The sequence below is a fragment of the Botryllus schlosseri genome, chromosome 10 (genome assembly GCF_051294905.1).
Source record: "Botryllus schlosseri isolate E-star chromosome 10, Bs_hap1, whole genome shotgun sequence".
Lineage (NCBI taxonomy): Eukaryota > Metazoa > Chordata > Ascidiacea > Stolidobranchia > Styelidae > Botryllus > Botryllus schlosseri.
In genome coordinates, this window is record NC_137245.1 from 27,314,753 (window position 1) to 27,330,147 (window position 15,395).

Below are 15,395 nucleotides of genomic sequence, written 5' to 3' on the forward strand. Positions count from 1 at the left end.
TACTCATAGGCGCCGACTTTTATTTTTGCATGGGGTGGCGGCAGGCACGTAGCCAGGGGGGTGTCGAAACCCCCTCCTTTTGAAACGAAAAACCCCGTCCTTCTGAAATGACCATTCTCGTGCTAATATTCAGTTGCAATTGATCAAGTCGTATTATCAGTGTTACGCGCGGCCGCGACCGATTAGCGAGATTCGTCTGAGCACGCGACGCGATCTCCCTCTGAGATCATTGCGAAATAATTAGGTTATTGATTGCCGATCGCTCGGCATTCATCACTGGACTGAGCAGCAGCACGGCCCAACAATTATGGAACACGAAAGACAGACAATAAATATGATTACAAATGCGTGCGGCCAATCAGTAATTATCCCTTACCGCCAACACAATGGGTTTTTACTTAGTATTGAGTAGCTCGCAATGGGTTGCTGAATAAAACATCGATTTTGACTGCATTGCGGCATTTCCCGATTTACGTTCGCAAATCAGAATTGGATTAATATTATGGGAACTGGGATAAATTCCACTTACCAGGCACACACAATAAAACACTGTTCAACTTTGCGCTCAGAGAATATTTATCACAAAAATGGTTCACAAAATATTTTAAACGCGACTTGCTGCCCTCATCGATGCAAATATTGCACTTTAATTTGTAGAAGGTGAACGTATATTTGGTAGGGCTGGGCACAATGATTCGAGTACTCGAATCTGAATCGAGTATTAATTCTAATGATTCGAGTCGAGTAGTAAAACGCGATTTTTTCGAGTACTGAAAATATACTCTCCTCGCCACGGAAAGTTAATTTATCAACGAAAATTATAGTTTCGATACTAGTTTCAACTGTGGAATCCTCGAAACCTTGATTGGTCGCATCAAAGCATACGAAACACATTATACAAAGCTCCTAATGTTACTTGGAATAACATATTTCTGAAGTCATGATCAACCCACAACATGTCACAAAGCGCAATACAATCGGTATGATCGAAAAATACCAAATTATCTTTACTGTGATGGAGAACAGACATCATATTCTTTGTGGACGGATAAAGGGTACAAATTTGAACATGGAAATCTTCAATACTGTTATTACGTCATATTGAGAGATACTCGAAAACTCGACTCGACTCGAAGCAAAATGCGTGATTCAGAATCGAATCACTCAGATACTCGATTTTGCCCAGCCCTAATATTTGGTCGCCAAATCGCGATAGGAGATGGTGTTTCTTAGAGCGCGCGATGAAATCTAAGTTTCTAGCGATGAGGGCGAATTTTTAGATTTCTTAACGATCGTTAGTTTGCTGAAATCAGCATCAATGCGCTGTGCGAAATACATAGCAGTAATCAATTTCATCGGGCTGTACAATCGGCCGGCAAGGTTGCGCTGATACCGAAATTGCAGACATGCCGCAAACCCGCAATAATTATAATTACAGGGTGCGCTAGTCATACCTAAATACCCAGATTCGGCAATGGCAACGAGCACAATTTGTTTAGACGCGGGAATAAGTTTTAATCAAAAAGATACATAAACACAAACAAAATTACCCTCACAGATTGTTACTGTTTGGCGAAAGTGTTTCTGCGAACGGTAGCAGGCCTGTATGCGGACGCGCTAAATCAAATAACCGACGATAGTGCACATGAGATATCGATGACCCATGTCGCATACAAATGATTCTCGCTAATTTGCAGTACGCAGCATCGATAATACGAATTGTGAATTGACATTTCAAAAGGACGGGAATTCTAGTTTTTAATGAGAAACTCACTGGCTACGCACGTAGTGTTTTACTGACAACGCGCTGGTAATATCAGTCCGGGGCCTACGGCATACGTAGGTCCCGATCAGCCAGTCGAATATAATCGTAAAATGGTGCGATTTCAATTATCAAGGTGTTATTGCAGCAAGAGCAATATGGGCGCATGCCGCAACCTTATTCATGGGAATACAAATCTCGATGGTTTGAAATTCGATCCGCTCAAACTAATCGAATAAATTCAGAATTTGCGCCACAGAGAATCTCTTGTTGCATCACTATTTGACAACGTAATTCAACGCCATGCGCTGCACAAGTGCGCAGTACTAATAACAAATAAAACGCTGACAAGTGACATCGAGGGAATACAATGTATAAAGCAGACAAGTATTAGTAGCCTACAGATGAACGAGAAAGCGCGCTTCTATAATCAGTAGGGCAAGTTTTTGTTGCAGTTAAATCCGCGGAAAGTTGCATTTATTTTTGACAAAAGTTGCAGTAAAAAGTTGCATTTATTTTTTCACAAAAGTTGCACTAAAAGACCCACATTTTACTCGGTTGACTAAAAAAAAAGTCAACTTCCCAGTTCCACTATAAAATAAAAAATGAAAGGTCAACTTTCCGGCTCAGCTCCCGAAATACCCGTAAGAGCGTTACTTCAGTGCTGATTTACGGTATTTCAGTCGAATTTGGCCGCGTATTTCACCAAAATCAAAAATAATTTCATGAAAAATCGAAAAAGTTGCAAAATGTTGCAAAAAGTTGCATGAAAAAAAATTGGACAAAAGTTGCAAAAAGATGCACTATAAAATTCCTTCAAACAGCTTAAAACAGCATTCTACATGTCTTACGAGTATTTAGAAAGCTGCCGGAAGCTGTAAAAAAAGTCGCAAAAGTTGCAAAAACTTGCCCTAATATTCACTAATTCCTGAACTTGCGTACAGCACAATGAGGTTCCGAGTCTGACATCGCGACAATTGTTTGCTCATTATAAAGACGTTTGAGCTGCATTTCCCGATAAAAGTTAGCAAAGCCTTGTTAGAGTAATGAATATGCGCATGCGCACTTTGCGCAGGAATGACTTTCTTTTCGCAGGCATACACAAACACACTTTCCTATTTCGCGCTCCAATTAAAAATCCTATCACGAAACTAACTCAAGATTGATTTTGTAGACGAATATGCGCGCAAATACAATTTAATTGAGAAAAGTAGAACGTGAATTCGTTCGTCTGGTCAGGAGAGGAGATGGTGTTTCTCAGGGCAGGCTTGTCGAAATCGACGCCGTCAACGACGTCGCTTCGATTTTATGATTAGTGATTACTAATCCCGGATTACACTTTATTGGGGCGTTTTAAGCACTAGTTCGTCGTCGCCGACGAAGCTGAGTATTCAATTATTCATACGCACATCGGTTAATGATAAAGAGTTGGCATTTGCGCGATATCACGGACTCGCTAATTGACAGCGCAGACGGCGGGCGTTTAGGCATTGTGCATGGGGTGGCCGCCACCCCGTAACTCGGCGCCTTTACAGTAATACAAGAGATTTTTCACGCGGTTCATATGAATATCCCACTCATAAGAGCAACGCAAGCTCATCACAAAACTACTTCTACTGTTCGAAATTGGAATTGTAAAAAGTACGTTGTTTTTCGTAAAAATCAGTTCTAGAAGATGTGGAAATAGTCTAAAACTTAACCGCTTGAGTACTCCGAAAAGGCATATATGAGGTAACTTACACAGTTTTAATCTGTTCAGGAAGACCAACGAAAGAGCCGCTTCGTATGCGAGGTATTCGCGATTCTTCTATGAACCTGGAACAACAAATTTTGCGGATGATCGAAAATCAGAAAGACTAAGCAGTTCATAGTATGATATCCATTATTATATTACTGATACGTTAAGGAAACGTCGCCATATTTAATCACAAACACACATATATGTAAGAAAAACACTTAACACAAATCAAAAACCTCGAGTTTTGCAAAATATTCGAAACGGGTGGTTATTTACAGGGTCATAAGTGTTGGATCTGTGACATGGGTTGATAGACCCGTGAATTGTGGTATCTGATGTAATCCAGTGTGCTTGAACCGTCTGTGAAACAAAACAGGCAGTCAGACGGGGTGCTACGCAGCCCAGCGTAAACCATTGTACTCACAGCTCTTTGAGATCAGGTAGATTTTCGAACGCATTTTTCTCAATCACCGTGAGGGCGGGTAAATTTTCGAAGGTTCTGAACAAAAGATATACACAACTATACATTTGTATCAATTCTGATATTGAAATGTAGTCTGCGAATGGAAGGTATCATATACGCGCGATATGATGCAGGAAAGGTAGGTGTTACACGGCTGGTTGCTTGCGCAGCTCCATTTGTTCTTTACTGGGTAGCTGAATTTATACTTGAACCGTTGAGGATAAACTGCTTTTTGGATCGATTTGCATCATTTTGCCATTGAAACGTCATTACTATAGTATACTGGGCTACATATTTATCGCGTCACATACCATACACGTAATCGTTTTAATTTCAAAAGTTTGTAGCACCATCATACATTTTGGTTGGTCATGAAAACATCTGGGGATATTGATAACTGAGATTCTGAAGCCGATACACTGTAGGTATTGATGCAATACGGCAGAGCGGAAGAATGAAGATTGAAAACCACATGGATATTCGCATGCAAGTGGTCGAAGTAATTGCTTCATTTCGAAGGGCGTTATATTAATGTGAAATGTTACTCAAGAAAAATTAAATCGATGTCCTGAAACAGCAAAAAGTGTGTATCGACCGCTTTGCCAATACTTCGCATGTATTGCAAATGAATGAATACTAGTGAGCCTTCCAGGTTACCGGACCTCGATCTGACATATTTGCCTCGCCTGTCGACATATGCGTCACTCATTTTCATCGCTGCTCGTTTTATGTTACCCCTTAGCCCAGTGAGCGTCTGATTTCAAAGACTTTGAGTCGTTTCGACACCTTCTTATCTTTTCATTGTCTCGCTGTCTTGTGTTGTTTTGAAATGATGAAATTGTTGTTTTTATCGGGTAGTTCAATTTGTACTTTAACCATTGAGGCCACACTACGTTTTGGATAGATTTGTATCGTTTTCATCACTAAAACGGCCTATAACTACTGGACAACTTAATCATTGCATCACGGCCGTACATTTAATAGTTTTAAATATTCAGGCATGTGTAGCAGGATTGGTTGCGAAAATGCGTAAAGAAATATTGAAAATTGTCTGGATATATTGAAAACCAAGAATCGGGAGCATATATATATCGATACAATATGGCAGGATGGAAGAATGAAGACTGAAAATGGGAATTCATGCAGTGGCGGTCAGAATAATTGTTCCCGTTCGAAGAGCATGATAATAACGTGAAAGGTTACTCAGATAAAAGCAAAATCAGTGACCCAGCGCAGCAAAAGTGTGGGTCGACCACCTTGCCAATGCTTCGCATGTATTGCAAACAGTATATCGTTTCAATTATATTCTAGTTTGTCGCCAGTTCACCTGATTTCTACTGCAACTCTACCACATCAAACACTCCCGATCGAGTATTAGCGTATAATAGCTTTCGCCGCTTATTACTTGATGAGGAAAACCTTGATTCGCAAAACCGCCACCAAACAAATGCAGCTGTGTTATTTCTGACAACTGTCCACAAAGTATATGTAATACGAAATAGAATGCAGATTCAATATTAATCTCCGCGCGTGTATTTTGTCCGCATGTCAACGACGAAACTTTTCGACAGGCCAGGCAAAGGTCAGAAATTCCCAAAAGATTGATAGTGACGAGCATTGCTCGAAACGACTCAGCGATTTCAGTCCCTGTCGCGTGGATGAGTATGAGTAATTTATTCAGGCTTTACTAAGCGCTTCTACTTTTTCGGCGAACTGGAGTAGGATTTGCCTATACTGGTACTACTTACTCACGTAGTTCTGTTTTCAGATTACTTCCACTTGTACTTAGCTGTGTTTTAGATCAAGCTGCTTATACTTTTTTACACTCTGAAGAGCGTCTTGAAGGTACAAAACTTCAATATATAATTGAATAATATATTCATATTGAAATATACCCGAATATTTTCGGCTGACACTCGTCAGGGGTAATCAGCAGAGAATTGGAAAGAATATTGCATATCAACAATTGTATCACCAAATATGATGTCACAGGCATGAAATGTCGAATAATCGAGATAAGGAGGTCGCTTGAGCTCAATGTACTATTTTTAGATGGTTACACTTCGCATTTTGCAAAGGGAAACGTAGTTTTTGGATATGTTGACAGCACTGGTTTGTGTGATATTGTCATCAAAACCCCTGTTTCGCGGTAACTCAATCTTTATTCAAAAACTTTAACTATTCGTAGTGTGATTATAGTCATTTAGCATTAGTCGCAAATACGCATCTTGCAACTTTGAAAATATCCACCTTCGATTGACTGATAAAAGTATGTTACATTGCTATTTCAAAAGCAAAGCCACTTTTTGAAATTACTTACTTGAGCACTTCTGCCTTTATGTTCTAATTCCATTTGAAGTAGTTTTGACGGTTATTAGAAGTCGCTATCTCAAACATATATTGAGTAGGATTTACGGCGTTAATGCTACTTCTGTTGAGTGGCAAGTTAGACTACTTTGACGGCCTCGGCCGAAACGTCGGAACTGCCGACGTAACTGGACGAATAACCTTACCCGCAAATCTGTCCTATGACGAAGCTTGATCCGTATCACGCACAAATTTCTGAGCGATTGATCGACAATCGTTTAAATGCGTTTTTAACGGAATTATACAATCCTGTCATCTGTAATGACGTCAGAGTTAGCTTTGCGTCAATTTAATTTCATGCAATACGGTATCGCCAGCAGGAACTAGCACAAAATAGTTGCTGTGCTCTCAGGCTGAGACGCACTGGATGATTAAGCGGCAGTAGTTGAATCTATATCGAGTATTAATTCTAATGATTAGAGTTGAATAGTGAGAGATGGATTTTGCGAGTCCTGAAATGATACGCTTCTTACGGCTAAGATTTAATTTGTCATCAAGAATTATAGTTTCTACACTATTTTCCACTGTGGTAGCCTTGAAACCACAATTGGTCTTATCACAGCATCCGAAACATGCAGCGCAAAGTTACGCACGTTAGTGGAAATGACATATCTGTTAAGTCGTGATCGACCCACAACATTGTCAGTAAGCGTAATGAAGAAGGTACTGTCGAACAAATTACCAAATTATCTTTAATGTGATGTAGAACTGGCGTTATATTCTTTGTGGTCGCATAAAAAGTACATGTTTAAACTCGAAGCTTAATACTCGGGTACTCGATCTTGCCCAGTCCCACATAACACAACAGAACGCAGAAGGAGGAATTATCAGACATCATCATGGACAGCGGACACGTAGTCAGCCAATTTGCTCGTTACAGAATATGCGAAAAGTTGTAACTTATGGCATGCACGAATCACAGACGGTATAAATCGTTCGATATCGTGTTTATCATCTCTACAAGCAGCGGTCGCTATGCTGCGATAAATTCGTTCGCTTGTATACATACATAGTCCGAAGTGTCGAGAATCCGCTGAAGCTGTGGTTTCTAATGTGCTTGAGTGCCTTATTCTTCCAAACGTGTCTAAAAATATCGGTAGATAAGTGACATTTTATGAAACCGTGTATTGTTTATGTCTTACAGCGTCGTTAAGTTGACAAGCCTAACAGGATCAAGCGCCTTCTCGTCTATTTCTTCGAAGCTCGAATTCAGTAGTTTCCTGGAACGTGTAGGAACATGGAGATAAGCCCGGCTCAAATTGACTGCAGATAACTCCAAAAATCTAGTTTGTAGAAGGTGGAAAGCACGCATGCTCTATACTCGACCATATTCAACAAGGAATTATTTATGATCGCCTGCATAATTGATTTCTAATAATGCATTCTGATACATTTTGTTGGCACAAACACGACCTTGCACCGAACTATTGGACGCAGCAACACGTAATATGCCGGGGATTTTCACATTAAATCATGAACGAACCATATAGCCTATAGCAGTCACCCGCCGGTCAGTGACAAGTTTCCTGCCAGTCCGCCAAATACATTAGAATTTTATACTTCAATTCCAAAATGCAAGAAGTTGGACGCTTGTCCAATGTCCATTAATTAAAGACATGAATCATTAAATTATAAATTTATTTGAAAATTCGGAACGTATTTTCTGCGCAGTATCGTAACAAAGAGTTCATGGTCTACTTTTTTCAGACGTCAAAATGGCGCAAGTGTTGCCAGTAACTGTTTAAAAGTATAGCTACAACTCGTTTCACACAAGTTACTAATGAAATCTACAGAGACATTTTAACCAACTTCGGTGAATGTCGACAGTACAATTAAGAGAAACTTGGCCGTACAATAGAGGCCATAGCAAACAGCAAAGTCGCATTTCTTGCGATGGAAACTCAACATTCACAATCGAATTAGTTATCTTTAATTAGAATCACGTATAAATGCCTAATACAAAAAATGCAGCATTAAATGCAGTTTCCAATATTACATTTGAGTTGCGTACTATTCTCGTAATTGAATGTTGCGTTCGTTTTTACTATTAACGGTTCACCTGTTCAAAGAGGTTGACAACCATTGGCCCATAGCATTTGACTGAGCTGTTTATTCAAGTGCGAGAAGTGATGTTACATAATCAAATAGAAACGTGATAACATATGATAATTGTAGCTGTTAAGACCAAGGAGAAATCGGGTCGTATGGAGTCACTGGTGGACATCAAATTCAACGAACATATTGACTACATAACATACTTGCGCTATAGTCTCTGTAGCAAAACCTGTCGATACGTATCTATCAATGCCGGATAGTCATTTCTGGTAGGACTTCTGTCAGCGGTCTCCGACATCGTTTATAAATACCTTCACGAAATCCATAGGGATTATATAACCGTTTGCGATTTAAATAAACAAACTCTAGAAACATTCCCAGATGTGGCTAACACATCTTTGTGTGAGATCTGTTGATCCGATGATTCGTAAAACCAAGTTCACGCAAAATATTCACAATATAAGTTATATAACTAATATCATAAACTTGGATGCAGTATGAGTTTTCCGGTAATTATTTTTGATCCACTGAGATGATATATGTGCGATTGCGCACTGGGTATTTCGAACTATCATGCGGTTACATAGCCCCAAGCTTTGGACAGGCCGACACTCTTAGCGAAAATAGTGATACACGAAAACAGGACCTACCTCAGAATTATATCGCGGCTATAAATGTAGTTTTAAACCGCGATTATGTAACTGCATAGAAGTGTTGTTTAACATTGGTGTTTATTTGCATAATCACGACCAATATACCTGCATCTCCGTAAGCCGAGTCTTGAAAAAGGTCTAGAAGTATGGGCCGCGCTACAAGTCGGCAGATACGGACTCATAATGAAGGATATCGGCCTGATGTAAATGACCATTCCAAAAACACCATGAATACCACAAACAAACAACAAACCTGGATTTTACTCTACGCTTTACATGCGGAAACAAGCTATTTAGCTGATTATTATCCAACTCTGTAACCGCAAACATTAAACTATTTTGCATGTTTCAATTTCTTTTATTGTTTGGTCACACACAAATTTTCGGTAAAAGCGCATGTCCACCGAATACAGGTCCCGAAGTAATTTCTGCTTTTTATCACGGTTGGAAATAATTAATTGTCGCATACGTTCCGCTGATTTGTCATTTCATGAATAAAACATCGGAAAGCCGATACTGGTGCCGGTAGAGAGATTTTGCTTAAATTTTCAATAAAAAGTATACCTTTACATCAAGCTGATATTTACGGGATAAATTTAACCCGAAAGAGAATTTTAGATGAAGTGCGGTAACGATACCCGTCTAAAATGGCGGAATAGACGCGAACGATTGTAAATACTCGAATGGCGATTACTCGGATAATGTACCGTTTTCAACGTAACGAACATACGTGACGCTAATTTACACCGGTCATGTTTTCGATATAAAGCGTCTTAATGTGATTACACTATTTGCTTTTTCCTTCGCTAATTCCGTGTTATCTGTGAAAGCAGGAGCGAAATCCCACAACACCAGGTATAAACTGTTTTGATATCTTGTTTATATATTATTGAAATTGCACTTCTATTTGGCCGGTGGCATCCTAAAACTCACGAAACTTTAAATCTCGATGATAGTGCAAGTGCATTCACATACAAAACATACTATCGGAAATTCGGAAAATCATTATATTTTCGTACTATTAAATCCAGAATACTACACTACAAGGGGACAATCCGAATGAAAATAATCTCGAAACAAAACTTTAAACTCACAGTATGCTCGTTCTTTTCGGAAGAAATTCTGGAAATCTGTTGTCGTGAAGGCACAGAGCTTCTAACGGAACGTTGTCGATAGTGCTGTCATTGAGCACTAAAAAATATATTTCACCATGAACGAGTTTATCTGGCTAGAACTAGAAGTCTGTAGTTTATTATCTGGATTAGGTATCATAGATGTGGGGGTCGAATATAGTTCTACGTGGGCCAAATTTCGTATTGCCCAGACAACTGGGACAAAAACGAATTTCTATGGGATCAAAATCAGACTGAACTTTAAATTGCTCACACCCAAACGTATACCAAAACCTAAATTACGTTGGAGCGGCTATTTTGTAGTCAACACAATAGTATTTCGTGCGAATTTTTTTAAATGACCAGTTTTGTCGACCGATACTATAAGTTTTGTGATTTGTAAGAAGCGACCTCTTTTCCGAATCTCAAAATATGGTAGGCCTAACCCCCCTATAAGTTTTGAGTGCAACGACTTATGCTACTATGATGCTCCTGGCGTGAGTGACTTGGCTTTGATGACACTGTTCTATCGTGCACTTTTTATCTAATAATGTATTTCATTCAACTGCATTTCTGTAGGCTACTGTATGCCATTGGATCGCGCAGTTTACAAATAAAAAATTCCGTTTGTGTCTCTCTGTCTACCAACAACGTAATTATCAAATTGAGTTACCTGCAGAATCGAATGGTTTACAACAGCACGAGCCACAAATATAGTCCTCAATGCCGCACTTGTCCTGTAGAATAGAATGTACATGGCATGTCAGTCCGGTGCATTCGTTATGATATTAGACCAGTCCATAATGGAGTGAACTTTATGAAATATGGGAAGTATGCTTACATGCCAAATCAGCGTAAGAGATCGATCTTCTAATTGAGACAAAGTCCCACCAAAGAGAAGAGTTAAAGTCAAATACTGGATCGTTCTCATCAAAGAAGCAGCTCGACTCTTTTCCACCATATCCTATACACGACAGCCTGTATAACGTTCTGTTGAATCTGTCGCGTAAGCTCATCTATCGTCCAAGGTTAGTTGCTGTCTGTAATATCTATTTAGCAAGACAATATGATCATCTGATTAAAAGCGAGCATGTTCATGAAGTAGCGGAATCCGCCCGAGGACTATTATTCGCGTCAGTCGGGAGAGAACTTTTTCGGTCGGGCGAGAGCCGAGATTTCTATCGATCTCGAGAGACTTTGAGCGTAACGCTATCAACGACAAATTACCAATAACATGCTAATCTGAAAATAGTAGGAGGAATGCGATTAATTACACGACGGGATACATTCTCCTTTTCGGATGTAGGCCGGATTCGAGGCACAGTATTGAGTTTTGCGACGAAATTCTCGAATATGTGCAAGAAAATGCAGGCCTGCGCTTATACAAAACTCATCCTGTATATATAAATATATGTATGATAAGTCGAAACGGAATAAATTCCAACAATGAAATTCGAAGAGTTTCCATGTCACTGGTTCTTTACCGGGGTTAACACGAACCCCTGTCGTTTTCTGGCTGGGTTAAGACAGTGCTCTGTAACCTTTTTTTGCAGTGGATGCACGCTTCAAGTTGTAGCTCTGACTCATGCACCCATGGCAGGTGAAGCGACATAAACTGAATGTATCAACTACAAAAGGGGTCAACAGTCTGTTAAATTGTTAGATATCTGTGTTCATGCTGCTTAATATTTCACGAGTTTCACCTGCAGGATGTAAACCACTGATTCCAAGCGCTATGTTTCTCATGCACGCATGTGCTGTGCAATGTGCACCCGTTTGTGCTTGCACCTTGCACCCCATTTTCATGCACCGTTCACACCGTTTGAATAACACTTTTCTAAGCCTTGTTGCGCAAAATGTGATTATAAATCATCCCGAGAGGTATTCGCTGTATATTTACTAGACGTAATAGCTGTTCGCGGTCCTTATGAATAAGGAAGTGGCGCAAAACGCTTCACAGACGTGAAATACCGAAAGTTTAGCGCGATCTCAAATTTGTAATACACTTCCAATGATTAGTGGCCTCTGGTACATTGACTTGGTCGCCATCTCGCGGGTTTCAATGTAAACAACCAACTTGTTTTCGTGCACGCGAGACGGGGAGAGGGTTGTTCGTTTGTTTTGAGGTATTCGTGGTGTTTGTCGACTACTATGGTCATTATTGGTAATATACATCAGGCCAATTTTCTTCATTTTTATTCCGTAGCTGCCGACTTGTAGCACGGCACACTTCTGGGCTTTTATAAAACACCGCTCCCACGGATGAGATGGCGAGGGTAATTTCACCGTAGAATTTATTCGCCCTTTCCTTCATTTCGGTATGATCAATAGCGGGGCCTACGATATTTATATATCGTAGGCCCCGTCAGTAACCTAGCTAATCTGACCTCCTTCGATAACTGGACATGTGCAGGTGCATTTGTACACATAGTAGTAGGCAGTAGTATACTATAGGGAGATAGACAGTAGAAATAAAACGGCGAGGGTGGAATATACAAGGTGCAAACAGGACACCATAACACCTTGATAAATATTATGCGTGGATTAACGTTATATCTAGCAGCGATTTGCATAACTTTGATTTCAAACAGTTGGATCACTCTCAGAAGTGTGACGGGCTGATCAATCAACAGCCAAATACTGAATGTATGTAGGACAGTAGGCTAACTGGTGCATTTGCGCAATATGTAAAATCTATTCTAGCCTCCACGCTGCCTTACAAATCAATGCCCGTGAGACAATCCAATCTACTGGTGAAACTGTTACAGGCTGTTTAAATGTTCTATTTTCGTATTCATTGTTTGGAAAATATCACGGAAGCTCAGGTTAAATCGCTTTATTTCTCATCCTGGAGGGTGTACGCAGAAATTATTCGCTCGTAATAAAGCTTAACGAAATTCGTTTACAAACTTTTCGTAATCGATTATGAAATCGCCACCTAGTTCGTGCTCATCTGCTCAATAAGACCAGAACTATTTACGAAAGACATGTTCCTCGAGAATGTAATGTTTCGGTATGATTTACAATTTGTTTATTATTTCTGACTACAGATACAAATCTGATTTTGTGTCAGACTGTTTCAGCACCCATTTATTGCGTATTTCCTGCAATCGCCTGCGTGTTAGGGGCATATACAAACGGTGCGGTATATTTTAAATATATATTGTATTGTCGCTGATACAAAAATATACTATACGTACGATAGTGGGATTTTGCTCGCGTGTTTATATAGGTTACTATGCAGAAAATATAATAGTTTGTAGATAGAGTTGCATTCTCAACAAAAAACAATTTCAAACAAACATGTCTGAAACATGTTTTTGTTTGTTTTTGTTTGTTTTTATTAGCCATTACGTCATGAATATTTAATGGTGACGTCACAATAGAATGACAGCGGCCATTAAAAATTCGGGTAAATATGGCTCCCTTGTCGAAAAAGGCTTCTGACCTCTGTCATAAACGGATCAAAAATATTTCTGACCACGTCTACATTGTAATGCAGCATTTTTACGATCGTCGGTCATCATCATCAGAATATCCATTTCGTACCAATGGTGTAAAACTACTTGCTATAACTGTTGCATAGACGACAATTTTAAGGGTTCCAACCATTCCATATCGTATACGTTGACTATATCGGGAGAAAATCGTTTTTTTGTTTTTAGAAGATATTTGCACAAGTAGGCCTATGGCATAATCACACAACGTTTGAAAAATATTGTTCGTTTTAAAACGTCATTTGTTTTCAAATGCAACCATAATTGTAGGACATGTACGCCCTCTGCTACTAAAATATTCATCCGTAATTTTGTACAACCAGGACGTCTATATTGTTCCGTGTAACATTTACTTTTGTGAGTTATGACCGTAAAAAGGGGTTTTCGAGAAAGAGTCTTTATTGTCATCCAACCAAAATTCATAAAAAACAGACGGCAGTGATGGTGGTACAGAAAACATGCATGCACAGTATTCGCTATCAGATAGGAATGATCGATACGACCGTGAAGGTCAACTATAGTCTGATCACACCCGCATCAAACAGGTACACTTGACTCTATACAGTCTGGCTGTAAAAAATGATCAGCATTCTCCCTGATAAGGTCACTTTATTATCTACGCATTTGTGTCGCAATTGTGCGATGATTTCTAACGTGACAGGAACTTTTAGGTTTAGGTTCAGGAACAGGTTCTAACTGTATTCAATTTCTACTGACAGGTATTCGTCAACGACTCATTATTTTACATTGAAACACGGTAAGGTGTCCATGTCCAAACCATATGCGAAGCCAGAAAACATTTGCGCGGCCTGCTGTAAATTTTAAGGGAACCAATATGCTTAACCATGACGTGACCTTCACAAAACCATCGTGACGGAGAAATCAGAGATGAACATGGAATAGGATTGGGATTTGGGAAAATCGGATAATTGTGAAATTTTGACGGATTTGGATTGGATTAGGATTTGAGAATTTTTCTTCAATGGACTGATGATTAGGATTGGATTTTCCGATTTTCGGGGAGATTGATGTCCTGTGGCGAACGGAGACAAAGTTTTACGTCCTACCAAAGTTACTTCATGTACTTTGAACTCATTTAGCGTTTTGTTTCTTTTCGCGGAATTGTAGGCATAAGACGTAGGCTTTCCAAGTGGAATTCCAAGTTTGAATCGGATTAGGATTAGGATTAGGATTAGGATTGAAATTTTCAAATTTTCTGGATTAAGATTTGAAGCTTCGGATTTGGAATGGATTAGGGCCGTGGTTATCAACCGGTGTGCCGCGGCATACTAGTGTGTCATTTGCGTCTCGCAAGCGTGCCGCGAGAGATTTCTTCGAAACTTGGAAATGATACGCAAAATAGTTCTAGTCTATAGCAAACAATCAATAGTCTAATCTAAATTTGGCTCGATGTGAAGTTTGCATATTTTACAAATCGAAATTGCTGTCATGCAGAATGTCCCATGCTAACTCGCTTTATCCGACATATCGCGTGCTCTGAGGGCTGAATTAAATTTTGCACAATACGTTGATTAATCTCGGAGAAGAGCAGTATTGGCGGTGCCTCTGTGACAATGCGATTTTCAAATCCTCATGGTCTTTCTAATCACAAGCGAGAAATGATCTCCTCCGGAAGTGATATTCACGTTCACAAATTCGAAAAACAAACATTGCAAATAGCTATTGAAATTGTGATTGTTAGGCAGCGTGCCAGCACTGCCGTTAACATAAAGGCTTGTAGCGCAACG

At 39.6% G+C, this 15,395-nt stretch overlaps 1 protein-coding gene across 2 annotated transcripts in view; it reads right to left on the bottom strand.

The window, feature by feature from the left end:
• The window catches only part of LOC145448249 (lutropin-choriogonadotropic hormone receptor-like), a 32,695-nt gene extending 21,317 nt beyond the window's left edge, over nucleotides 1–11,378 (bottom strand). The window contains exons 1-8 of one of the 2 annotated variants that reach the window (XM_080326611.1): nucleotides 10,992–11,378; nucleotides 10,824–10,887; nucleotides 10,133–10,262; nucleotides 7,473–7,550; nucleotides 7,340–7,414; nucleotides 3,925–3,999; nucleotides 3,777–3,860; nucleotides 3,503–3,577 (exon numbers count right to left, since the gene is read on the bottom strand). In XM_080326611.1, the coding sequence (XP_080182737.1) occupies nucleotides 3,503–3,577; nucleotides 3,777–3,860; nucleotides 3,925–3,999; nucleotides 7,340–7,414; nucleotides 7,473–7,550; nucleotides 10,133–10,262; nucleotides 10,824–10,887; nucleotides 10,992–11,111 (701 nt within the window). In that variant the 5' untranslated portion in view covers nucleotides 11,112–11,378. The remainder of the gene's footprint in view (nucleotides 1–3,502; nucleotides 3,578–3,776; nucleotides 3,861–3,924; nucleotides 4,000–7,339; nucleotides 7,415–7,472; nucleotides 7,551–10,132; nucleotides 10,263–10,823; nucleotides 10,888–10,991) is intronic. The other variant, XM_080326612.1, reaches the window with a different exon arrangement.
• Nucleotides 11,379–15,395: the final 4,017 nt, after the last annotated feature.